This window comes from Ambystoma mexicanum, chromosome 1p (assembly GCF_040938575.1).
Source record: "Ambystoma mexicanum isolate Mex_15411 chromosome 1p, UKY_AmexF1_1, whole genome shotgun sequence".
In the NCBI taxonomy this organism is placed as follows: Eukaryota; Metazoa; Chordata; class Amphibia; order Caudata; family Ambystomatidae; genus Ambystoma; species Ambystoma mexicanum.
In genome coordinates this window covers 301,233,894-301,261,090 of record NC_090921.1, presented here as the reverse complement: position 1 = coordinate 301,261,090, position 27,197 = coordinate 301,233,894, and the positions used below count along the sequence as shown (strand labels likewise).

The 27,197-nt window shown below is 51.7% G+C and overlaps 1 protein-coding gene across 5 annotated transcripts in view; it reads right to left on the bottom strand.

Moving 5' to 3' along the window:
• The window catches only part of ABCA7 (ATP binding cassette subfamily A member 7), a 2,687,121-nt gene that overhangs the window by 366,142 nt on the left and 2,293,782 nt on the right, over nt 1-27,197 (bottom strand). For all 5 annotated transcript variants that reach the window (XR_011303245.1, XM_069647414.1, XM_069647430.1 and 2 more), the window contains 2 exons: nt 11,040-11,163; nt 10,710-10,839 (listed from right to left, as the gene is read on the bottom strand). Coding sequence is in view for 4 of the 5 variants with exons in the window: in XM_069647414.1 (XP_069503515.1) it covers nt 10,710-10,839; nt 11,040-11,163 (254 nt within the window). In the remaining variant the exon portion in view is untranslated. The remainder of the gene's footprint in view (nt 1-10,709; nt 10,840-11,039; nt 11,164-27,197) is intronic.

Below are 27,197 nucleotides of genomic sequence, written 5' to 3'. Positions count from 1 at the left end.
TATGGGTACAATCCGATTTACTGCTTTAATCGCCTGCTATATATTATTGGTAGTGTAGTGAAGATATATAGTTATAAGAAGCACAACAGACACAAGGAGTACAATCCAAGGGTGTTTATTGAACAGTATATGGGTGAGAAAAACGCCTAATCTAAACCTACATCTAAGATGGGAGCAAGCTACAATGTTGGATAATGCTATGTATAACAAAAGAGTGTAATGCAAACTGAAATGTCGAAAAGGGTTTTGGTAGTTCAGGACTGCTGAACTAATACACTCCCTTACCCACGTTGCATCACGGGACAAGGTGGAACAGTGGCAGGACTGTGAGCACCCCTTGAGTGTACAGGTATCAGGAAGCCATTTCTTCTGAAAAAAGGCAGGATCCCTCGAATCAATGTCTTTTGCTTGACAGCACAAGACTTTTCCCAAGAACTCCCCATGTAAGATTCCCCTCTTCTGCAGCTTTCTCGTGATATCCCTTCATTGGGGTCACCTTCGTCTTTACACCACTGTTGAGGCAACTCATCAAAATGTGGGAATCATTTTCCCTTGCTTTCACTTGGCATCCCTGCGTCGGATTCATGGTAACCTTCAAATCATAGTTCAGTTAACCTCACCAGTTCTACTAGCTTATAGCATTCAGGAACTCTTAATGTCTTTTTAAACACATTTTTGATTCACTTTCACCGAAACACTCAGATCCCCCTCCTCCGAGCTCAGATCTTCCTCTGCAGGCACTTCGGGCTTCCCTCGATCGGGCGCAAGCCTTCAAACCGCCAGCATCACACTTGTAACTTTGCAATCTTTCATGCTTTCACTTTTACGTACTTGCCAGTTCGATACAGAGACTGTTATATTGTAGCAAGTGTGTTTAATTTTCACAATCAAGCTTCTCTTTCATACGGCTGTCGTCCTACGCGCAACCCGCAATACTGGGTACAGTTCAAATGTTTATAGCAGCCTCCTCCCCGAGGCCTTCTGGTATCTGCAGTTCCTTTCACTTCTTATCAAAGACCTTCGACTGTACGAGGAGGCTTGTACCATTGACTTTCTCCTCATATGACCACTTTGACTATTCGCCTCCTTTCTTAGTTATATTCTTGCGCCACTTCTCTCACACGCACAATCTCAGCATTTTTACTTCTTGCTACAATGTGCTTTCGCTCACGGTTTCTCGACAACCCAATGAGCACTTCAAATGTTAATGTCCTTTTCGTTTATCAATACAAGCCGGTCTCCCTTTTCACTCACGGGCAGAGACTGATACAGTTTATCAACACCTTCCGTTCAGTCAGAGATTTTGGCCCAGCGTGGCTAGCCTCCTTTCAAGACCTCACGCCGCACATGAAGGAGGTACCGCCATGACCTTCTGCAGTGGCAGCAAATTTCACCTTGCAGCTGGTAGGACCACAGCTTTTCGTTTGCCTCCTGGTCCCGTCTGCTCTGCTTCCATAGTCGCGTCGCCTTATCAGGATTTCCTACCTTTCCGTGCTGCTGGTCTTGCTCGCTTCAGTTGCCCTTCTCGTCTTGCTCTCTGGGTGCTCTCATGCTTCGCCTTTTATCCCAGTGGGGAAAGGTAACAGGATTCAGGTGCGAGTCATTAAGGTTAAGTGCCTGATGCTGCCTGACCCTGATGTTGGGACATGTCAAACGGACTGGTTGTGTGTGGGTCTGTTCTCTCCTGAAGCGTTTTGTCCGTGCAGCAGATTGTGTGTAGGAAAGGCGTAGGGGGGAATAAAGTTCCTTGATAGTACTTTGAATGAGGGTGTTCTACAGGGAAATGGGGACATTGATACTGCGTCTCTCCTCCGGGTGCCCCACTCCCACTCCCCAGGTGCCCCTCATCCAGGTGATCCTCCTGCACTGGTCCATCCCCGGTGTTCACGGGGAGAGGAAATTACTGACGGGCCCATTGGTCAGTACTCAACCCCCGAGAGCTTGTAATACTAGATAGCTGCACCATGTGAGGACAGGGTGCAGGATTCACATACTCCAGCACATCTAACAAATCAGGACTCAATAAGTTGGCAAAGGGAAGTCTGTTTAATGATGCATACATCAGCATATGGAAATCAGCAGCATTGCGAACACCTGTCTCGCTCCGACTTCCTTGAACTTCAGTCGAACAGCCGTTTTTATAGGCTAAACTCGTCATCATTGACGTCTAATTCTACAAAAATCATCACGCAATATAAATGGTTGGGAAAGGTAACTTAAGTATAGGTGTTATATCTGTATATGACAATAGAGCATGCGGATTGGTTAACTCTTATCTGGTGGGCGTCTACGCCCATCCCTCTACATCACGCGTGATGGACGTCACTATACGTTCGACGTCCTATTGGTTACGCTATCTATAGGACTCCAGATAACTTGGTCCATTGTGATTGGGCAGGTTACACCCCTAAACATAAATCTTCACTTTAATTAGCAGCATGCAGAATGGACACCCAGGTGTCTAGTGTCCCAGGATTCACCCTGCCTCCCTTCCATCAATCAGTGGTTTTATGGCGATGTGTCAATTCGTTGGCTGAGGAAGGCCTTGAAACTGTAGTCTCTTATCCGGAAAAGTTATGGCACCCCTCGGATCTGGGTGACATCAGACAGTGGTACATCTTCGCGCCTGGCTGGTCATGTGTTGGTTCACAGTGAATCTGCTTCAGTTTCCAGCTTTTTGTGTATTTGATTCTCCATGTAGCTCCACCACCTGCCTGGGCCTCCTTATCTTGACCTTCGGGGGGCAGGCTGGTATGCTCTGAAGTTTCGGCTCTCTACTGGTTCAGTTGCTCCTCATACGCCACATACCTTGGCAAGTATTTTACTGGCAACTCGCAATGGGGGGCAGGGGTGCAGGCCATATCTGGGACCTCCTCTACACCGGGGTCTGGATCCAATTGCGATGGCCGTGCCCCGGCCACCTGGATGACAGATCCCAAGGGACTAGTCGGTGAGACACCCTTTGTTTTCTCACAGTAGCTATTGGAGTACTAACTTATTATCTTAAATACTGCCGTCAGGCATTTTTAAGTGAGCTGGGGGGGCATTCCTTTGTCTTGGGAAACCACGAGTGAAGAATTAAATTGTCAATGAGGACTCTACAGTGGTTTTGACCTGTTTTAGACCAGTCTGTGGGCTAGGGCAGGCCCATGCACATCCTTTTGTGGTTTTTGGGGCCAACCTGATCCTTTCTTAGGAGCCCTGGTGCGTTATTGGTGGGCTGTTTAGGCAGGCCAATACATGTGTAGGTTTATCTATGGGGGACCCTGAACCTGTCCTCAGTTCTGCTGGATTTTTTGCTGGTGTTTGGATGAACTCTGTAGGCTCACCTACCTTCTAGAAGATTTTGACACCAAAAGCTGCTGTTACCATTTTGATACAAAGTTTGACCACAGAGGCTGGGATTATGCCTCTGTACCTTAGATCCGGTTTGGATTTCACAGATGGACATCGTCTCTGGGCTGTCCTCTTCCTCCCTATGGTCATCCTCATTGGTTGGGCTGGGACATCAATGATGGGACTGTCTCTGGGCATTTTTACCACATATTCCTGTTTGACCGCCTTGGTGTAGAAGAACAAGTTACTTCTTACCTGGTGACGTTCTTTCGACGGGATGTTCCTACGACGTATTCCTTATCTTTGATAATACGTTTCCATCTTGCTGGCCTCGGAAATTTTTTCCTGTAGAGGGCGCTGCACGTCGACGTCCGCCGAGTCGATGTCCCTCGACGGCCACCGTGTCGGCGCCGACGTCACCATGCCCATAAATAGCCACGCGATGTGTCCGTTTTGTAGCATAAGAAAAGTCATGCCTGAATTGGTTAGTGACCTTGAAGGAGCGTAAGCTGCAGCCACAAGGGAAGTTATCACTGCGGGGATGGTTGGGAGGGCCGATAAGGAATACGTCGGAGGAACATCCCGTCGAAAGAACGTTACCAGGTAAGAAGTAACTTGTTCTTCGAAGGGATTGTGTCCTCCGACGTATTCCTCATCTTTGATAGACTGCCATAGCAGTGGCGTGGAGGTGGGAGTGATAGTGATATGTATCCCTTTAGGGATGGATCGAATGTAATACGGCCTTGCCAAATCTGGTCTTTTGAGCAGTGGAGGAATCCAGATTGTAAAAATTTGTGAATGTATGTGCGGACGACCATGTGGCAGCCGCACATATGTCCCGGACTGGTACCCCTCTTTGGAGAGCCAAAGAGGCTGCAATACCCCTGGTTGAATGAGCCCTGAGATTTTGGGGTGGCTCTTTCCCTGCTAGTCTATAACATTCCAGGATGGCCAAAATAATCCACCTGGAGATGGTTTGTTTTGTTATGGGTAGTCCCAACTTGTGACCTGAGTATCCTACAAACAGTTGGTCTGCTTGCCTGATCCTAGCCATTCTGCTGATGTAAAAGCTGAGAGCTCGCCTAGGGTCCAGCCTATGTAGCCTTTCCTCCTCTTTCCCCGGATGGGGAGGAGGGTAGAATTAAGGTAATTTTCAGAGTAATTTGAAATTCAGAAACCACCTTTGGGAGGAAATTAGGCTTCACCTGTAGGACAAGTTTGTCCTTGTGGAAGATTGTATGTGGGGGTTTACAGGAGAGAGCTTGCAGCTCACTCACCCTCCTAGCAGATGTTAGTGCTACCAATAGAACAGTTTTAAGCGTGAGAAATCTCAGCGCGCAGGAGTGAAGTGGTTCGAATGGAGTGCCCATTAAGAAGTTTAAGACTAAATTTAAGTCCCATAAGGGAACCTGGAATGGTTTTGGAGGGTAAATATTAGTTAGTCCCTTGAGAAATTGTACCACTAGAGGAATTTTGAAATATGATGGTTCCTCCGCAGTGCGCTTGAAGATAGAGAGCGCTGCCAGATAGCCTTTTACAGTGCCCACTTGAAGGCCTGAGTTTGCCAAGTAGAGTAGAAACGATAACACTGTTGGAGTACCGCATGAAAAAGGGTCGATATTCTGTTCCCTACACCAGCTGCAAAATTTGTCCCAACGGCAGCGGTAAAGACTTTGTTGCTGGTCTTCTGGCCGAAAGCAACACCTCCATGACGTCATCAAGGAGATTCCAATCCTTGTACCTCAACCTTTCAGAAGCCAAGCGTGAAGGTTGAGGGTTCTGGTATCTGGATGGAGAACCTGACCTCCCTTCTGCGAGAGAAGATTCTCTTTGAGTAGAAGACGGATTGGAGGACAGATGGACATATCTAGAATGTCCGGGTACCACGTTCTCCTGGCCCAATCCGGGGCAATTAGGATCATGGTCTTCCGGAATCTTCTCAACCTCCTGATCATTTGATGAATAACAGGGACTGGTGGGAACGCGTAAAGGAGTGGAAACTCCCAGTCCACTACGAACGCATCTCCTAGAGCTCCTCTCGGGGGAAATTCCCTTCAACAGAACAGATCGCACTTCCTGTTGGTGCTTGTGGCGAACAGATCCACCTGAGGGGTTCCCCAAAGGGCAAAGATCTCTTGAAGGACTTCCTGAGCTAGCTCCCACTCGTGGGAGACTGTGCTCTGCCTGCTCAGAGCGTCCGCTGTCAAGTTCTTCTCTCCGGCTAGGTGGACTGCCGATAGAGAGATTCCTTCCTGAATTGCCCAAAACCAGAGCTGCATTGCCTCTCTGCACAGTGGCAGTGATCCTACGCCTCCTCTTTTGTTGAGGTAGTGCATGGCCACCGTGTTGTCCGTCATTATCAGGACATTTCTCCCCTGTACTGATGGCAGGAAAGCTTTCAGCGCTAGTCTGATCGCTCTCAGCTCTAATAGGTTGATGTGCAGTCTGGACTCCGATGGAGACCAACGACCGCTGATGGTCAAGTCGTTGGCATGGGCTCCCCACCCCGTGAGTGAGGCGTCTGTGACTACTGTTATTTCCGGCCATGGTTGCCAAAACAGTTCTCCTTTCAAGATGTTCTCTGGATAGGCCCACCATTGAAGGTCGCGGGCTACCTTGTCCGGAATCCAGAGGAGATCTGTCATTTTTCCTGAGAACTGCGACCACTGGGTTCTTAGTGCCCACTGAAGAGATCTAATTCTCAGGCGAGCCTCTGGCACAAGGAAGATGAAGGATGCCATGAGGTCTAGCAACCTCAAAAAGTCGAAGGCTGGGAGACATTGGGCATTTTGAAACTTGGTGACCATCTGTAGAATATCTTGAGCCCTCACCTCTGGTGGCGAGGCTTTCCCCAGGGAAGTGTCCAGGACCGCTCCAATGAACTGGAGTCTCTGTGATGGTATCATCTGTGACTTCTTTAAATTGAGGGAGAAGCCCAGTCTGTGAAGGAAAAGGCAGACATAATCTAGCTGGGCCTGGGCCTGTTCCGAAGATACGGCCCTGATCAGCCAATCGTCCAGGTAGGGGTAGACGTGGATCCCTTCCCTCCTTAGACTCGCCGCCACTACCGACATCAGCTTGGTAAAGACCCTCGGGGCGGAGGTGAGCCCAAATGGCAGAACTCGAAATTGATAATGAGAGTCGCCAATTGCGAACCTCAGGTATTTCCTGTGTTTGAGATGGATTGGCACATGGAAATAAGCATCCTGAAGGTCTAGAGATACCAGCCAGTCCTGGAGCTGGAGGGCCTGAAGGATCTGAGAGAGAGTTACCATCTTGAACTTGTCCTTCCTGAGGAACTTGTTCAATTCTCGTAAGTCCAGGATGGGTCTCAGTCCTCCGTCTTTCTTTGGTATGAGAAAGTAGGGGGGAGTACCAGCCCTTGTTCCTGTCCGCTACAGGTACCGGTTCTATGGCACCTTTCTCTAGCAGGTCTATAATTTCCTGCAAGAGGAGCGGATCTGGAACTTTTAGAGAGCTGTTCCCCGGTGGATGACTCTGAGGGATGTGTAGAAAGGGTAGGCAGTAACCTTGGGCAACTGTCTCCAATGCCCAAGCATCTGACGTTATAGCCTGCCATTCCGTCAGATGGTGAGTTAACCTGCCCCCTACAGGTGTATTGTGTGGGAAGGCCTCAGAGTGGTTTGGGGGCGGCTGATGCAGATGCCGAGGGTAAAGAGGCACCTGCTGCTGCTGCGGTCTTAGTACTTTTGACCCGTCCACCTCGGGTGGATCTCCTTTGGCCTCTTTGAGCCGGCTGTCCTCTGTTTTTCCTGAATGTGGAATAATAGTGAAAGGACTTTCCTCTCCCAGAGGTTCCTGAGGGGCGAAAAGGAGTTTGGCGGATAGCAGCTCCTAAGGATTTTGCTGCTGCTTTAGAAGTCTGCAACTTTTCCAGACTGTCATCAGCCTTTTTCCCGAATGATGAAGAGCCGTCAAAGGGCATATTCAAAAGTCTGGCCTGTACATCAGGGGCAAAGCCCGACTTTCGCCAACCACGCATGACTGCGGATTGTTGTACTTGCCGCCATGGCCCTGCTGATACTGTCAGCGGAATCGATGCCAGTTTGAAGTGATTCGCACATGGCATCTTTGCCATCTTTAATAATGTTAAGGAAGGCTTCCTTTTCCTCTCCTTCGGGTATGCAGTCAGCCGCTGATGAAGCACACTCCCATAGTGTGTGACTGAACCTGGCGAGCGTACAGGTGGCGTTGATGGACTTCAACGGCATACTACAGGCAGAGAAGACTTTCTTTGCCATAGAGTCGTACTTCTTGTCATCTCTATCCTGTGGGACAGTAGGGTAAGCGGTCCTACTGCTAGATGAAGTTGCCGCTTGAACCACCAGGCTCTCTGGGGTCGGGTGTTTTGACAGGTATTCGGGGTCAGCAGCCGCTACCCTATACTTGGTTGACAATCTTTTATTGACTGCAGGGATAACTTCGGGAGTTTCCCAATTAGATGCAATTTTATTTTGTAAGGCTGCATGGAAGGGGACCACCGGGTCCTCCTGTGGGCCTTTGTCCAATATATCTGTTATGTCATCCTGTTGGAAAACAGGTGAAGGCGCCGACCAACCCATAAACTCAATTATTCTTGCCATCAGGGTTCTATATGGTGTTTCGGCATGTTCCCCTGGGTCTGGCTTAACAAATTCCACTTCTGGGGAAGTGTCCAGCCCACTTGCCTCATGTAGTGACTCCTGTAGTTCCTTCAGCCTTCTTTCCTCAGAGGTGAAATCCTCTGCAGTAGGCAGTATGGTCCTCTGTAATCCGAATGTTTCCTGGTCAGAATCTTCCCCTTCTTCATAAATTGAAGAAAGTCCAGGGTATTCTGACCTCTGAAATGGAGTAAAACCCATTTCTAAGGCAGAATGAGCCAAACTCGTCGTTATTGGACGAGAAAACGTCAATGTCGTCGACGCCGATGTAACAGGCTTCGAAGGCACCAAAAACGGCGTTGAAAAAAATGGAAGGGGTCTCGAAGAACTCGAGAGGATTGGGATCCTACTCGAGGGCATCGACGACGGTCTCGGCGTCGTGCCAGAGGCCCTTGAAATCACCGTTGGCTGTGGGGTGGCCTTGGTCCTCTCTTTCATCGACGTCGGCGTCGACGATGGCGTCGAGTCGATCGACCGATGCATTGAGGAACTCTTCGACAACGGCGTCGATGGCGCTGATCCGTGCGTCGAAGGAATCTTCGACGACGGCTTGGAAGGAATCCTCGACGACGGCGAAGACGTTGCCTTCTTACCCAATGGCTCATGGCGCTCTCAGGTGGAATGTTTCGCCGGGTGCTGCGACTCGCGGCGTTTCGATAATTTGGGTTTTTCACCCGGGGTATCACCCTCAGCTGTCTTCGAGGGGGTCGAGGCCGCGTTCTCGAAGACGCTTAACATTTTCTTTCTGAATTCCTCCCACTCAGCTTGAGAACTGTGTTTGGTGGGACAGGAGACTCTTTCTGGGGACACAGAAGACGACGAGGAATGGGACCTTCGACGTCTCTTTTTTGAGTGTCTTGATCTCGACGAATGGTGGGAGCTGCTTCGAGATCTAGAATGGGAATGTTTTCGACGGCAAGGAGACGAATGCCTCGACTCAGCCGACGAAACTTTTGAGGAGGTTTTGGCTGACTTACCTCTCTCGAGCTTCCCCTTGCGCTCTTTCAAGGCTTTTGCCGTCATGGACATGCAGTCCTCACACTCCGAACAATGGTGCTCGGATCCCAAGCACCATAAGCAGACCCTGTGTGGATCCGTTATTGACATTTTTCTACCGCAGTCTCGACATTTCTTGAAGCCGGATCGCGGCGTCGTCGGTTCTGATGAAGAAGCCATCGAGAACGATAAGGTAGAAATAGATAGATAACCTGACTGAACGGAGCAACGACGTTCCGAGGCCCCACGAAGCGTGGAAAAACGGAACTGAGCAACGGACGCAGCGCGTGGCTATTTATGGGCATGGTGACGTCGGCGCCGATACGGTGGCCGTCGATGCGCAGCGCCCTCTACAGAAAAAAATTTCCGAGGCCAGCAAGCTGGAAACGTATTATCAAAGATAAGGAATACGTCGGAGGACACAATCCCTTCGAAAGCTGCCATCTTTCAGAAGGGTGTTGGGCTACCAGTAGACAAACTCTCCTGTTTGTTTGGACAATCATGGGTCACCTTTACTGTTGTTTAACATGGGGCCATTTTCTGCAGATTGGCTGCATCTCTTTGTCCATCAATTTATTTATTTACTGGAATGTTTATATAAGGCGACACATACTCTTAGGCCTCAGAATGCCTAAATCTGCCGTAATATGCTTTGTATGGCCCACCATCTTTCTGGTGACATCCTCACTTGTGTTATCACACCTTGCTATGGAGAACGTTTGAACTTACCTGGAACTCTTCTAAATTGGCAGTGTAGGCACTTATCTGCCACTGGTAACCTTTCCTGGATCCCCCTTGAGTCCAGTGAGTCTTGGGACAAAGACTGGAACTTTAGCCTGGACCAGTAATTTACTATGTATTTTTAAAGCCTTACAGTCCACTCCTGTCAATCACAACTGCTTGGCTACAATATATAACTGCAAATTATTACTATAACTATTTTCCAAATTCGACTGCACTATTTTAAGATCTTTTTCAGACCACGCACACATCTATCTGCCCAATCTAATTCACATTTCCTGCTGGCTGAGCCAGGAATGAGTTTTAAGTGAGAGTCTGACTTGCCGGGAATGCACCACTGTTCCCCCTTCTTCATGAACTTGATTGGCTGTAAAATTATCGGCACCCTGAACCCATCACCTTTTCAACACACCACAGCCCAATGGGAAGGATACGCTGTTGCTTTAAGTATTTGCATCCCTCAATGGCGTGCAGCATGGTAACAATACAAATACTACTACTAGAAACATTTGTGAGGTTTCAATTTCATTTGCTCTTGTACAAATTAGTGTGCAATTAACAAAGTTCCCACTGATGTTTTATTCCCAAGAAATAAACAAGTAATTTCCTGATTCAACATTTATTCAGTTGTAAACTTAAACCAAATGAGATTTGGCACATTGCTTTGCAGTGCACACGAGGAACAGTTTAATTACGTTCTTGCAAATGAAGCAAACTCCAGACTGCCAAAGGGGCCAGGGCATAGACCTTAAGACCACTTCAATCAGAGATCCACTGAAGGAGCTCTGTCTGGTTATCAGAGACCTAAATCCTGAATTTATTTGGACAATTTGTAACACTCGAGTAGGCAGAACCTGGGATACTGAACCAAGCAGCACAGCCTCCTTCCCTTGTACTGAATCTTGAGGACATTGGATTCAAGCCTCTTTGCCCGTCTCCATTCAGTGGGAATCACACTTCTTGAAGCCCACTCACCTGAGTGAGAGAAAGAACTTGTACTGGAGGAGGATGGTGAAGAGGAAGAAGACGACACCCTGGATAGCCATGGCAAACAAGTTCTTACCAGCAACGTCCCAGGAAAGTGGGGACAAAGAAGGCACCTCCCCTGCAGGACAAGATATCACAATGTCACATGGCTAATGGGAACAAAGACAAATCGCAGAACTATGGATCGATAGGGAAAGTTGGCAGGGAGGCATAGAGGCTGAGTGCAAGGATGAGGGGGTTGAGAGGCAACATGGAGATAGAAATTAGGGAAATTCAGACAGCTTTCTGGGATACAAGAGGAAGTGATGGAATAATCACCAAATCTCTCAAAGGCATCAGCTATTGCTTGGTTCTTCACCATGTCGATAAGACCTCGGCCCAGGCAGAAGTGCGGGAAGATGAGGAAGACCTTCTTCAAGATCGTATTCACGTCCTTCAACTTCTGCGCTCGGTGGAAGGAAAGAGAAGGAATTCACGTATTCAATTTTATCAAAATTGCTAGACAATACAGCTGTCATAAAAATAATACATTTAAAAATACAAATGTAATTTCAACTATTGCCCTATCATTATTACGCTTATTAGGAAGTTCCATGGGTGATACTGCATTTCTGAATCCACCATTTGTTTACGCTTTCTAAAAAATAGCCAGAAATGGTGACTTATCAAACAATGGTACTTTGAAATGTTTCTAGTTAGCAATGCCAAGCTTGTGTCTTCTTCAGATGGACCTACATGAAAAAACTGCACCAATCACTGCAAATCCGAAGATGTCTAATTTGTTACAACTAAATTATGCAAAAATAGCTCCCCTGCAGCCCCCCACTTTAATGAATATCCCAACCTAACCCCATCTATATTTTCGCATAAATAAGTTGTAAACGATTCAACATGTTCAGATTCGCAGTGATGGTCTTCACAGTAATGGGGTGATATCTAGGTATCACCATTCTCATCCGACAATGTCTATGTTCAATCTCGTGCAGAAGGGATGTGGCCAGGCAATTACAGCTGACTGTCCCCTTCTGGGGTGGGACCAAGCCTGATTTGCATATGCCCTTTCCCCGTCTAAGTGCTTGACAGGCTTAAAAACAATGGTCTTGAGAATTGCCCAGAGCTTTTTCCGAGGTTATGATTAATGCAAAACCTTCCAACAATCCCCATTTAGTTTTGAAACTGCCTCGCAAAGACGTTAAAAGAAGAATATGCTCTTCATTTCTTCAAAAAAACAGCAGATCCATAGGTCACCGCCTTCATTTGAAATGAAATCTCAATCTCGATTTGAGGAGGAAATGGCAATTTTCAAATCCAGATAATTCCCTCAAAAAACTCATTCACGTTTGTGAATTCAGGGTGCACTTTTAAATGCCCCAAAATGGACCCATATTTTCACAAATGTGCCAAGAGGGGAAAAGGGCATCTGAATGAGCACATCTAAGATGTGTCAAAAAGGGAGCTTGGAGGGCACCACTCAGTTTACTTAATGTTAATTATAAACTCTAAGGTGTCCTCCAGAAACCTAACAACCACTCAATCTGGAAAACTAGAACCAAGCACAATTTCTGATTAAATAATCACCAGAACTGGGGATGCCAGTAACGTAGTGAATACTACTGCATGTTAGATACAATATAAAGTCTAGCCATAAACATCAAATCATCTTCATGCTCATCTATTAATTTGTGCAGCTACATGATTAATTCAAAGCAGCAGAGCCCAATGTAAATGAATTTTGGAATGGAAAGTCCATCTTCAGGGCAGGCTCTATAAATAAGGACAGCCCAATCAAAGCTCGAAAACAGATCCTCAAGTATTGTATGTGTTAAGCATTTAGAAGTGTGAATTATTATGTGCGATTTAACACTTGAGGATCCTGGAGTCCTGGATATAACACTGCAGATTGTGACTTCTGATAAATCTCAGGAGGACGGTACCCAGCATAGAATTGAAGAATGAGGTAAACATTACAAGTTACTCACCGTAGTGACCAAGAGTCCCCTTTCCTCCATACTGCATGAGCGTCCCTTCCTAGGGACGGGAGACAGAACCTTTTTCACGAGAAAAAGCCTTTTTTAGTTTAAATTTAGAGGCTGCCGGGGGCGCGGCCGTGGGAGAATGCGCTACCCTGACTCCGCCGACTGGCGCCACACCTCAGTCCCCATTGACGCGTCAACAATATTTACCATTGCCTAATGACACCAGTATTATTAGGGGGGAGGATGGTGGGACGTATGGAGGAAAGGGGGACTAAGAGTATGTTAGTCACTACGGTGAGTACCTTGTAATTACTCTGACATCCCGTCCCCTTTCCTCCATACTGCATGGGCGATTACAACTGAATGTAGCCCCAGGGTGGAGAGGAGACCCTCCTTAAGCAAATAAGTTCCTAAGAACCGCCTGTCTGATGGCCGCGTCTGACTTGGAGACGGCGTTCAAACAGTAATGCTTGCAGAAAGCCAAAGGGATGCCCAGGTGGCCGCCCAACTTATGACTTGCCACAGAACCTGCCGCTGGAATGCTATGGCCGTGGCCTTGGCCCTGACCACGTGATCGTGCATGTTAGCTGGCAGCAGCTTGTGCTGCCCCATATAGGCCTCTATGATGGCCGAAACCATCCACCGTGCTATGAAAGCCTTGGATACTTGATACCCGGGTCTGGAGCCCCCAAAGGTGACAAAAAGTGCGTCCTGTTAGGCAGAAACCTGTGCAGTTCCCTCTGGGACCACTGCAAAAGATTTAAGACTACAGGTGTTTGGCAGTAAACTCACTTGGTAGCAGTCTGTACCACACATATTCACTTGGTAGCTGTGGCTGAGCAGTCAGACTTCCCTCAAGAAGAGTTAGGCAGTATACAGAGTATTCACAATAGGTCAAAAGAACACAGTAGAACAAGTAAACACTGACCAGAGCTTGGTGTAAAAGAGATATAATTATTTATTTAAAACCACATCTAGAAAAACACACAGGCACTAATAGTAAGCAATTCAAAAACACGGTCACTAAAAGATATACATTCCCTTAAAAGAATATTAGACAATTCTTTAGTAAAGCCCCACTTATTTTCAGACAGCGGTGAGCGCTTAACGCAGATGGCACTCTAATAATTCGTTTTAAAAGGGAGAGAAAAGCAGAGTATAAATTGAAACAGATCCCAACACTTTTTTAAGAACACAACAAGAGAGGAAGGCAAAGTAAAACCGAGAGTTTAGAGTTCAGTAGGCCTGATCCACTTTTTTTTTTTTTTTTTAAACTTTGTTTTATTAGCATTTTTTATAATACAACAAACGGGCTCAAGGCAAATTCAAAAAGATATACAAATAACTGGCCCAACAACCCTCCCCCCTCCCTTCTCCCTCCCCGAACAGACCCTCCCCCCCCCCTGAAACTTTGACCCAGATGGGTCTCCTTGTTTGGGGAGACGCTGCGGGAGTTTTATTTGTCCGGAGCACGAGAAAAAAGTTGTACGTTGACTATGTTTGTGGCTGCACATCGTCCACCAAACCCCGGGCCGTGGGCGCCGGATCCCTCCTTCTTTCCTCCTCGTGGGTCAATGAACGTCCCATCCCCAGGTCTGCTGTACCCCGAACCAGTTCGCTTGGAATGTGCCCAACTTGTTATTCATCATTGCCGTCAATTTGTCCATCAGAAACATGTTCTTGACCTTTTTCAACCAGACCTCCTTCGATGGGGTCTCCGGGCTCTTCCATTTTTGTGCCAGGGCCACCCTCCCCGCCCTCAACATGGTTTCCCACATCCTTGGGTATCTGGATATGTCTGTGTCCTCTGGGGGGAGGCCCAGCAATATTGTTAGGGGGTTCTGGGGGAGCAGTTCCTCAGTGATTTCGGCGATCCAGCCCCGTACCTCTGCCCAATATGTCTGGACTTTCGGGCAGTGCCACCACATGTGACCTCTTGTGCCAACCTGATCACACCCCCTTGGACATGCGGGGGACACTCCCGTGAACATTTTCGCCAACTTCGCAGGATCCCTGTGCCATCCCTGCAGGATCTTGAAATTATGTTCCATGTCCGCAGTGAATAAATTCCCATGGAAAGCTATCTTAAATATCCTTGCCCAGGCGTCCTCAGAGATCTCCTCCCCCGCCAAATCGTTCCAGAAGGTGCGGAACCTCCTCCTCTCCCCTAGGTTGACAGTGTTCAATATTCTATACATCCCTGACACCGCCCCCTTCCTGGAGGTCGCTGTGTCCACGAATTTTTCGAAGGGGGTCAATTGTCTTTTCAAGTTCTGTCCCCAGGATTGGTCGCACAAGATCCCCTTCAGGCGGAGATATTCGAATATGGAGAGGGTCCCCTGCCCCAGGGCTTCTCTCATTTCCTCGTAGGGGCGGAATTCCCCCTCCTTGAACATTTGCCCCGCCCATTCCATCCCCGAGTCGGACCAGGATTGAGCGTTGCTTAACAGTCTAAGGGGGTGACCCCAGAGTGATGACATCGGTGACGGCCATGACGTTAGAAGCGCTGTCTGGGGGCTTTCCCGCCAGATCGCCTAGAGGACTCCCAACGTTGGGTGTGATTTTAGTCTATTCGGAATGAATTTGCTTGGGGCCCACAGGAGGTCTCCGACTTTGAGTGGGTGGCCGTCCATGTCCTCCAAGTACGTCCAGTATGTACCCATCCCCTCCTTCATGTGTTCGAGAAGTACGCGCAACTGGGCAGCGCGAAAGTAGAGTTGGGAGTCCGGTAGCCCGAACCCTCCCTCCTCCCTCGGAAGGGTCAGGATTGCTCTTGCTGTCCTCAGGGTCCTACCCTGCCATATGAACTCACGCACCGCATTCTGAAGGACCCTGAAAGTTTGGTCGGGAACACTGGTTGGGAGGGCAGTGAAGAGATATAGTAAGCGCGGAAGTATGTTCATCTTCACAGCCGTCATACAGCCGTACCAGGACAGGATCATTGACCCCCATCTCCTCAGATCCGCAGTGACCCTTGCCATTACGGGGTCATAGTTAGCTGGGGCGAGGCTGGAGAGGTCCCGGGTGAGGAGGACGCCCAGGTATCGGATGGAAGACCTACCCGCTTTTATCCCTCCCAGGCTGGACAGGGGGTCCAGGGTCGGGTCCCTTGTTCTCATGGGGAGCAGGACTGATTTAGAGGCATTGATCTTGAGCCCCGAGAGGCGACCATATGCAGCCATCAGGGACATGAGGGGGGGGGAGCGAGGATCCCGGGTCCACCAGGTAGGCCAGGATGTCATTGGCGAACAGGGAGAGTTTAAATTCTACTTCGCCTCTCTGGATCCCCCTGATGTCTGGGTGTGCTCTGACCGCTATGGCCAGGGGTTCCATGGTGAGGAAATAGATGAGGGGGGAGAGCGGGCAGCCCTGCCGCGTTCCCCGCGAGAGGGGGAAAGGCTCTGACAGCCTGCCATTCACCTGAACCCTGGCCTTTGGAGCCCTATATAGCGCCGCCACCAAGCCCATGATGTGTGCCCCGAAGCCCATTTTCTGGAGGGTGAGTTCCATGAATCTCCACTCCACCCTGTCGAATGCCTTTTCTGAGTCGAGTGATAAGATGCACGCGTCAAGGTCCGACGCCTGGGCGTAGTGGAACAGGTCTATAGTTTTTCGGATATTGTCAGAGCCCTGTCTCCCCCTAATGAACCCCACCTGGTCTCCGTGGACCAGCTTCGGAAGGACCCCCTCCATACGCCCCCCGATCACCTTAGCCAGGATCTTTACATCGGTGTTCAGCAAGGAAATTGGGCGGTAGGAGGAGCACTCCGAGGGGTCCCTGCCGTCCTTGGGGAGCACCACTATTATCGCCTCCATCATGGAGTCCGGGAGGGGTCCCCCTTCCAGCACTGCATTGAATACCCTAACCAAGTAGGGGGATAGGGTTGAGCAGAACCTTTTGTAAAAATAGACCGAGTAGCCGTCCTCGCCGGGGGAAGTACCCCCTTTCATCCCTCTGATCGCGCGCTCCACCTCCTCCTCCGTCACCGGGCCCTCCAACCCCTCCGTCGTCTCCCTTGATAGGGCCGGGATCTGTATTGAGCTAAAAAAAACCTCAATCTCCGCCTCCCTCCCGTTAAATTCGGACGAGTATAATTTCTTGTAGTATTGGTGGAAGGCCTCCCCAATGTGGGTTGTGTCGTAACCTATCTCCCCCCCCTCGCTTCTGACTGCTTTCACTAATCTGCTTCTCTGTACCTCCCTCAGCTTCCAAGCTAAAATCCTGTCCGCCTTGTCCCCTTTTTCATAATACTTTTGTTTGACCAATTGGAGGTTTCTCTCTGTCTGGTGGAAGAGGAGGTCCCTCAGCTGGAGTCTACAGTCCTCCAGGGCGGTCACCTGGCCTCGGTCCAAGGGGACCGTGGGGAGCCCCCCCGGTTGAAGTTGGGCTATTTTCTCCCTCAGTAGTCTTTCCTGGGCCTCCCTTTCCCTCTTTTTCTGGGCACCCATTTTGATCAGGACTCCTCGTAGAGTGGCCTTAAAGGCATCTCATAGGGTATGTACACCTACCTCCCCATTATCGTTAAGGTCAAAGAAATCTGTGATGGCCTCGAGAACCTCCTGGGCTAGTACCTCGTCCTTTAACAGGGAGTCGTTGCACTTCCACCTCCCCCTGCGTTCGCTTAAACCTCCCCCTTGCTATCGTGATTCGGACCAGATCGTGGTCGGACCAGTGAATGGGGTCAACCCTATGGCCGGAGGCGAATGGGTGCAGGATCTCGTCCACCAAGATATAATCTATCCTGGAGAATGATGCGTGGGTGGCTGAGTAGTATGTGAAGGGGGGGGGGTGTTCGTTCTGGGGATCGGGATCGTGTCCATCAGTCCCAAGCCTTGATTAACCCCTTGGAAGTTACGCGCCATGGTCTCGTCTGATGCCCTGGAGGGCTGCGGGATTGTGCGTTTTCTGTCCCGGGTAGGGTCCAGGACCATGTTGAAGTCCCCCCCCACCACCACCGAACCATGGACAAAGTGCTTGAGTTTGTCCCCTACCTTTTCCCAAAATAGGGTCTGGCCTTCGTTTGGGGCATAGATTACAGCTAGGGTGAGTGGGGCCCCCTGAAGGGACCCCCGTAACATCAGGTAGCGCCCCTCCGGGTCTTTCAACGTGGCCTCGTTCTCGAAGCCTGTATTCCTCGATACTAAGATGGCAACCCCTCTCTTTTTGCCTTTATGGGAGGCACTGAAGACCTCCCCTATTCCTCCTCCCCACATTTTGGGCTCGTTACCCCGCGGCCAATGAGTCTCTTGCACAAAGAGGAAGTCGAGGTTGGCCCTTCTAAATTCCCTGCAGACCAGGGACCTCTTCGTGGGGGTATTTAAGCCCCGTACATTTAGGGAGCCCACACCCAGGGGGGGCAGACTGTCAGCCATAGTCTAAGACTTCCTCTCTCTCGGTCAACGTACTCGACATGCTCTTCCTGACGTGCTCCCTTGGTTCGACTTTTCGTCCCCCGACTCCCCCCTCCCCTTCGCTCCGGGTGGGCCAAAAACAAAACCCCAACTGCCCCCCTTCCCTGAACCGTAACCGAACAACCCCAACTTCGTGTCCTCCCCCTTCCCCGGCGTCCGGCCAAATAGTTCTGCGTTCCCTGGCTACTGGCCGAACCACCAGCTTATCCGCTGCAGCCGGGCATTCTGTGGAAAGCGTGTTTCTGTGAGCCCCCCCCTCCCTCCTAGCTGTGCCGTCCCCCTCATGGCTCCCCCATACTTGCTGTTCGTAGGGACGCTGTTAATGGTGAATCCGCTGGCTTTTCTTAGTATCCCACATGACTCAGTGGGTTTCCCCAGGTCTCAATCCTCGGGATCGTTCCACTCCCCCTCCTTGACTGGCGATGGGGTATTCATTTTCCTATATTTCCTTGCTCCAGTTCTGCATCTCCTGCCCTTTGACGAGCCTGGGCTCCCCGGGGTTTCCCTCCCCGGCCCCGACGGGGCCCTCCTGGGATCTGAATCCACAACGTAGTCCTGGATGGCCATTCGTATGTCATCCTCCGTGGTCAGGGTTGACCGCTGGCCCATGTACTCAAAGGTCAGAGAGAAGGGGTAGCCCCAGCGGTAGCGGACCCCCTTTTCTTTCAGCAGGAGTGTTAGTGGGCGACACATCCTGCGTTTGGCCAGGGTGTAGGCTGAGAGATCTTGGTAGATTGAAATCTGAGTGTTGTTGTAAGTGATCTCCCAAGCCTTCCTGGCTTCCTCCAACACCTTAGTTTTTTCGGAGTAGTAGTGGAACCGGACCAGGATAGAACGGGGGCCCCCTGCTCTCCCGCCAGCCCTGTGCACTCTATCGAACGTGGGTTCCGTGGTCATCTCTTCGGCAAAGAGGAGGGTGATGATGTCTCTCACCGTGCGGGTAATGCCTCTCTCCGTTTCCCCGTCCTGTTCCGGTACCCCGAAAATTCTGAGATTGTTCCTCCTCTCCCTATTTTCGAAGTCGTCCATCTGCCTGGACCTTTCCTCCTCTCTTTTCTCCAGGGCCGCTATCCTCAGTCCTAGGTCCATCTCTAGGGACGTCGATGATGTCTGGTTGGCCTCAACCTGCAACAGTCTGTCTTCGACCTTGTCCACTCTTTGATCTATTTTTTCGAATTTCTGGGCAATGTCAGATTGCATGTCCCTGATCTCCTGTAATATGGAGGCAAAGCCTCTTTCCATGGCGGACGTGGGGGGACCTGAGGTCTCCGACTGTGCAAGTCCCTTGGGGGGGCTTGGGCTTCTCTTGCTGGACGCCATCTCCTGAAAGCAGAATTCCTGTAGGGTTTGCCGCCAGTCCATCGGGCTTCCCCCCCTGGGTTAGCCAGTGGTTCCCCTCCTGGGGCTCTCAAATCGGGGACGTGATGGCGAGGCGCGCCCCTCCCCCACCGTCGCGTGCTGCTGCAAGGGGTCTACGCCGGGCGGGCACACGCCCCACCGTCCTCAGGCGGGGGCCACACACCCGGGCCGAAGGGGCCGCAGTCCGCTTAGGCTGGCGCTGGTCTTTATGGGCCAGGATACATAGGCTGCCCCCCTCAAATCACCACACCTCCGTCCCCAAGTGTGGGGGGGGAACGCTGTCGTCCCCGGGCGGGCACACGCCCCACCAAGGTCTGGCGGGGGCCCTGCTCCTGGGGACCGTGCGTCGCCGCCAAGACTCTCCTCGTGGGGGCGGCGGGGCCCGGGGCTCAACACGGGCGGAGCACCACACTTGCCCGACCCCGGTGGATCTTCCCGCTCCGGGCCTTGCTTCTTCACGGCGTGCGGCCGCCCAGTGGACTCTCGTCTGGGCCCTTCACGTTGTGGCGTGGGGCCGGCTGTCCTGCTGGGGGTGGCCCCCCGGTGTTCTGGGGTTCCCGCTCCTCTCCAGGGGGGTCACCAGCGCAGCTCTTCCCAACGCTGATTTCTGTCCATCGACGGGGGTTAGGGGGCGGGTCCGTGGTGCTGATCGCTCCGACCCCCACGATCCGTCCCGGACCAGGTGTTCGATCGGGTTGAGGGATCCGTCGAGGAAGGCGGGAGAGGAGGGCGCCCCCTCGGCGTGCGCGCGGCTTCCCTGGAGCTCCTCCACGCTTCTTCGGCGCCGCGGTCGCCGAGGCCTGGAGCGGCCTCGTCCCCGCCCGACACCACGGGTCTCGTTCTCGCTGGTCCCGGGAGCCCCGAGCATCGCTCGTTGGGTGCCTGGGGGGTTCCTCGTGCCCCTCCGTCCTACTTCGTCCACCTGGGGGGCTTCGGGGGGCCTCAATCCCCTGCTACAGCCCAGCTACGGCGGGAGCGGCACAATCAAGCAGCCATTGCCTGCGCGCCCCCTGGTGGCCTGGCCGGATCCACTTTAAGAGGATCAAAACGAAATGTGTCGAAGGTCACACGGTTGCAGTGCACAAGAGTCTTGCAAAGGTTCAAAAAGAGTTGGACCAAAAGAAAGGGACCAGTTAGAGGGTCAATGCGGCCAGCCCAGTCCTGGCAGCGGATGCAAGTCAGTGCTTCGTCCGGGGGAAGAGAGGATCTCGTCGGGGAGGAAGACAGGAATCCGTTGCACTGTCAGGGAACAAACCAGCCGCGGTCCAGTGGTAAGTGGCTATCCGGTTGCCGGGGTGCTTGGCACGGGCAATTCGACCACAAGACGGCCTGGGATGTGAAGAGAAGAAGGTAAACTGGTTGTGCCCACCAGTCAGGGGAAGAAGCCTCTCCAGCCGGGAGATCTTCTCTGTCGTCGGGAAGTAGTGAGTCAGTTCCGCAGGCTCCACCGGTGGTGTCGTCGTGGTAGGTCGGCTCAGCTTCTCCCTCGTCGGATTCTCAGGTCCTGTAGCGACTTCTGAAGTTCCAGTCCCCAAAGCCCTGCTTTTATGCAGCACACCCCCATTCACTCAGCCTAGCTGTCAATCAAACATGCTAAGTGGTGAGCCGGCCGGCTCACCACTTGGGCCAATCACACAAGAGTGCGACTTGAGTTACCAAGGTAACTCAGTCCAGGGTGCCTAAACCCCCTCCCACACCCCCTGTGGTACCCAGACAGAGTGGCACCACTTTTGGAGGCTTCTGAGGAGACGCCTGCCAAAAAGTGGAACAAAGGGCTCGACTTGGGTTGGAGTCACAGAAGAGAACACAAACGCCATTTTAGAATCGAGTCCTGGCAAAAAATACCAACCGGCAAATTAATATTAAATAAATAAACCGGCGGTATGTTCGAGGCTATGAGAATTAAATAATTAAAGTTGGTAGCCTCGAACAATGGGAAAATCCCATAGGGATATATTCGCGGTCGAATATAAAAAGTAGTATCCACTGCCACCAGCCAAAACTCGATCAGGGGGGACGGAGACGTGCCCCCTCGACTAACAGACCCCGGGGCAATCGAATTGCCCCGACCAGTACATCCACAATATGATGGTTTGTACTGGTTTCTGTTAATAATTTGGGACTAGTAAAGCCAATGGTGACTATAGTCATTCCCAGGGTATGGAGTCTATGGTGGGATGTCACTAAGACACCCCTGTGTTACTGCACGGAGGGTGCTGTGTAACACACATAGTAAAAACACATGAGACCCTATGGAGTAAAGGACCCCATAGCCCATAAAACACATTAACAGTCAAAGGAACACCATAAATCATGTCCAAGAGTGGGAGAAAGAGAGTCTCACTCTTGGCAGGAGAAAAAAAACAAACTCCAGAAATCCAGCAAAGCTGCTGGGGGACTCACTAGGTTAGGAAATTCAGCCTAAAGAGAGAATCCTCCCTAACACGTCCGACATGTGGAAGCCCTTGGTCCTGTCCAGCTAGTATTTCAGAGCACGCCTGACATCCAGACAGTGCAGGACTCTCTGAGCCTCGTCTTTAGGGTCAGCGAAAAACGTGGGTAAGACTATTTACTCGTTTAGATGGAAAGCGGAGGGTACCTTAGGTAGGAACGCTGGGTGAGTCCGCAGGACCACCTCATCCCTGTGGAAAGTGGTATAGGGTTCTGAGGCCACCCGAGCCTGGATCTCGCTGACTCTGCGAGCAGAGATGAGTCCCACTAACAAAGCTGTCTTAATGGTGATCAGCCTGATGTCCGCGGACGCCATTGGCTCAAAGGGTTTGTGCGCCAAGGCGCCCAACACCACATTGAGGTCCCACACGGGGTGAGGCTTCTTGATGGGCGGGTAGAGCCTGGACAAGCCCGCCAGATGTTTCTTGACAATCGGGTTGGAAGAGGTGGTGGTTTTCTCCTCTGAATTACTGTAGGCCGCTATGGCTGCCAAATAGGTGCGACATGTGTCCACCTGCACGCCTGAGTGCCAAGATGCGCCGAGAAGGAGAGTACATCATCCAGCGTGCACCTAAGCGGGTCGATTTCCTTAGAGTCCGCCCAATGACAGAACCTAGTCCATCTACTCCTGTATTGGCTCCTGGTAGCCTTGCTCCTGGCGCCCTGAATGATCTCCATGTTAGCCTGTGATAGGCTCAGGTGCCTGAGGGTGACCTGCTCAGGAACCACGGTGCGAGGGCATGCTTCTGTGGGGCGGGGTGTATAACCCTGCCCCCATGCTGGGACAGGAGATTGCTGGACCCAGCGGAAGGTGAAAGATCTGTTCATGAGGCTGAGCAGTTCAGAGAACCATGGTCTCACCGGCCACCATGGAGCTATCAGAATGATGCTGAGGTGACAACCCTCCTTTATCTTGCGGTTCATCCTGTGGATCAGGGGTGTGGGAGGGAAGGCGTAGGAAGTCATGCCCTTCCACCGTATCTGTAATGCATCGCCCAGGGAGTCAGGGCCCTGCCCCTGCCAAGACGCAAACTGATGGCACTTTCTGTTCATCCAGGAGGGAAACGGGTCCACCGGAGGGTGCCCCCATCTGCTGAAGACCTCCATCAGCACCTGGTCGTTCAATTGCCATTCGTAATTGTCCGCTCCCAGTCTGCTGAGCCTGTCCGCTTTCAAGTTGGCCTCCCCAGGAGGTGGACGGCCGTGAGGTAGATGTTGTTCTCCACAGCCCATTCACACATGCTGACCACTAGGCTGCACAGCGGAGGGGACCTGGTACCCCCCGGCTTGTTGACATAGTACATGCTGGTGGAGTTGTCGGTCTGCGGAAGGAGGAAAGCTCTGAGATGGCCCTGAGTTCCAGCCAGTGGTCCAAACTCCATGAGGCTGTGGCTGCCCAGAGTGGCTCCCCAGCCCTCTAGGGAGGAGTCTGTAGTGATGGTGACCTGCGGGGATGGCTGCCAGAAGGGCCTGCCTGTCCGCAGGTTGCAGTCCCTGGACCACCATGTGAAGTCCTAGTGGAGAGAAGGCGGTATGCTGACCAGCTCCGCTTGGGAGCCCCCTCTCCTGATTCCATGAGGCGATCCAGATGGCACGGCCAGAGGTAATGATGTGGGCCACGGTGGACTCCATGAAGTCCTGCGCTACCAGCCTGGCTTCTCCTAGACCCGCCATGAAGCATGCCTGGCTCTGTACCAGAGGTTCTGGAAGGATGTCCGCAAATTCACTCCAAAGCCTCTGGTTAGCGGCTGACAGCATGGCATCGGCGTTGGCCTGACGCAGGTGCAGCGAGGCGTTGGAGAACAGTTTCTTCCCGTACGCCTCCAAGATCATCTCCTCCTTGCCTAACAGCACTGAAGGTGAGATAGGCGAGGACGACTGAGTCTTACGTTAGAGTGACGCTGCATCGATCACCGAAGAGTGAGGTTGAGGGTGCGCCGACAACAAGAGTCTATTCCCCTCCATCTGTCTATACTTGGCATTGAGGCGCTGATTGACAGGTTGGGCTGAGTGTGGCTTGAGCCACCCTTTCTTGGCAAGAGCCACAACGTCCTTCTGCATCTGGATTCTCGTCTTGGCAGGGGGTCTTAGGGTGAGGACTTCTGCCAAGACCCCCTCCTCAGACTGCTCGACCTCAAGTTGAGGAAGGCCCAAATATTCTGCCACACCTGCAAGCCTGTCGCAGAAGGCCTTCGATGAGGATGGCATATCCGGGTCCTCCTCCTCGTCTGTATCCACCAGAGCGTCCTGCTGGTCCGGAGCGGGTGGAGGAGTACTGGGCGCCGTGAGTTGCGGTGTGGTGACCGGAACTGGAAGCTGCTGCGGAGGCTGTTGCAGAGCTGCCTGAACTGTGGGAGGCAGGGGAGCCGGAACCAAAGGATCCGTCAAGGGCAGCGGGGGCTGCGCTGCAGCCTGTGGTGCCGGAGTCATGGGAGGAATGACTATAGGCGCTGGTGGAGTGACAGGAAGGAGCCAGTCCCTGACTGCATCCCTGTGATGCTGGAAATGCATCTGAGGGACAGGGCCTCTGAATCCTTGTCCTTTTTCTGTTTTTACCGTGTGTTCTGTTATGTTTTCTGCCCCGGAGTCCATGTGGGACTCCTGGCAGTGCAGCTCTCTCTTTTGGTTTGGTGAACAGACCCATGGGATACCCTTATGGCACCCATGGGTAGGGGTACAACCCTGTGCCCCTAGTGTATGTTTTTGGGCACCTGTGGGTGACCACAGAGCAGGGTATGGGCTGGTGGCAGCTCCATGCTGAATTTGACAGGTGCTCTGGGTGTCCGCCATTTTGGGATACCCAGGCCCTGCCATTGGGATCAGTTGATTCCTAATAGGAAACAAGATGGCCCCTGCGGCCTCTTGCTTTCTATTGCCTGTTATCTTGTTTTTCCCAAAGCCCTGGGAAGCCCTGTCTCTGTCCCTTCCCCCTGACTGGCTGTTGGGTGGAAGTTCCATGTATGGTATTGTTGTGAAGGCCCAGCTAGACTGACTGGAGCCTTCCCAGTGACTGTATGTTATGGGTACCTCCTGTGGGTGGGACCTGGGTGAATGGAGTGTGTGACCAATATACACTCCTTGTTGTGGTTGTCTGCTTTCTGGCATGTGAGACAAAGACTGAGACAGCCCTGCCCGAAACTGGCCTGAATGCAGTGTGTAGTGTTGAATGGCTGAGTACTTGTCCCAATCCACATTCCTTGTTGTGAGTGTCTGAAAGGGAGGAGTGTGGCCTGAATGCACTGAGTGCCTGATTGGCTGACTGACTGCATGAATGCCCTTCTGTGTGATTGGCTGCTGTGTGTGTGCCAGCAGTGTGGATGAGAGACAGAATAGTATATCTGGGGACCTCTCACCACTGGAAATTGTTCAGAAGCGTTCAGAAGCTGAGTCTCCACTCAAGAGTAACTGGAACTGCTGATCCTCGACGTCCAGCTGGAAGAAGAAGACTTGCTGCTGCATTTGCTTCGACAGATCTGAAGGTTGCCGAATTCGTCGAGGACTGATCCGAGAGAGGACCTGGTAAGGCACCCTCTTCCCGTGCTCCGAGGGACCATCGAGCACCGCTGAATCTTCGCCGAAGCGCCCTGGAAGTCAGACCCTCGAAAGGCTGCCGACCCGAGACGGGACCGCCGAGGAGATCGAAGTGAAGCACCCGGACATCGACGCTGTCGAAGTCCATTGCCGTCGACCAGGGTTCGCAGGTTTGTGTAACCGCTGGAGGCCCGTCGAAGTTGTGTTGCCCAGCCGTGGGAACCACTTGACGCCGTGCCGCCGACGACTGGAGCCGTCCGCTCCTTTGCCGAAGAACATTCAATCGAAGGACTCTCTTGACCGCATCGTCGACCGCTTATCCTGCCGGAGAAAGTCGAGGACGACCAGTGCGCCGAGGAGAAACCTGCCGGTGGGTTTCCCGCCACCCGACGACCTCAAAGACTCGGACGACTCGACGCCCTTGCTGGGCTCCCGTCTCTACAATCTTTGCGGTCCAGAACTATTGTCATCGAGGTGCCCCGCACACCCCCGCCTTGCAGGACGCCGACGCCCCGACGCCGACGAGCACCGCTCCGACAAAGCTGCCGCCTCTTCGACATCGTTCTACCTCGTTTGTCGACGGACGTTCGACGCCCCGTGCCTCCCGCTTGAAAGGGAAGGCATTCAAGAAGGGCCGTCGATTCCCCGTCGCCGAACAGCGAGTCCCTCGACGTTTGTCGACACCTTTTCGAGGAACTCGACTCCACCAGGTACATTGGGGGGGTAAAAACATTATAGGGGAAAATAAGACTTGCAGAGCCATATATGGACTGGGCTTGTGCTATATCTTTCTTTACAGGTTGCCCAGGTGGGGGGATCTCCACACAGAACTGTGCCTAGTGGTAGGGGTCAGTATTCTGCCTATTGCTCAACCATCTTATTTTCTCTCCTCTCTCTATTGCTGGTTTCACTCTATTGGTCTGTGTGACATTGTACAGTATTGTTCATGCACTTCAATGAGATCTAGGGTGGTACCACTTTAGGATTGTAAATATTTGTCATTGTAGATTTTGCCAGAGTACAAAGTGAGTTATCATGATGAATGTACATAACCTTAACTATTGATTATATAAAGACTGTGTTCTAACCAATACAGAGTGTGGATATTCCTTTGTGGGGGCTTGGGGATACACTGTACTTAAGAACCAGCCTGCATCACCTCCTGAGAAGCTAGGCCTTGATTGCTCGACCATTGCTACCGAATAGAGAATCTTGGCTGGGGTCTCCTGTGCCTCTCCTCCACCATATAGGGAGTGGGAGTACAGACACCCCCCACCGGTCGTTGAGATCCGTTCTCTCACAATCCCGTAGGATGGCCCCCCCCATTTGTGGGGTTTGCATCAGCGCCAGAAACCTTTCGAAGAAACTGTCTTCGGAGGCTGAAGAGGTGGCAGGAGATATTGATGGAGTGGCTGGGGGCTTATGGGGCCGGACGGCAAACTGTCTAGTTTGCAGGGGGAACCTGCTCTGCGCTGTCTAGTTTGCAGGGGGAACCTGCTATGCGCTGCTGATGGATAAACTGTAGGCCACGTTCCTGGTTGACACCAGTCCCACCTTGAAACTCATCCTTCCACCTGCTGCGTTGCTAGGAGTGTCATCGGACAAGCAGCCATTTTGTCTGGCACAGGGGCCCTCTTGTAGAGATGCGTGCCACATGCCGAAGTCGTGGTGCTCGGCTCCCTGGGCCCAGCCTCCTCCAAGAATCTTGGTGTTGGAGTATGAGGCCTACCCAGCACCTCAGGCCGAG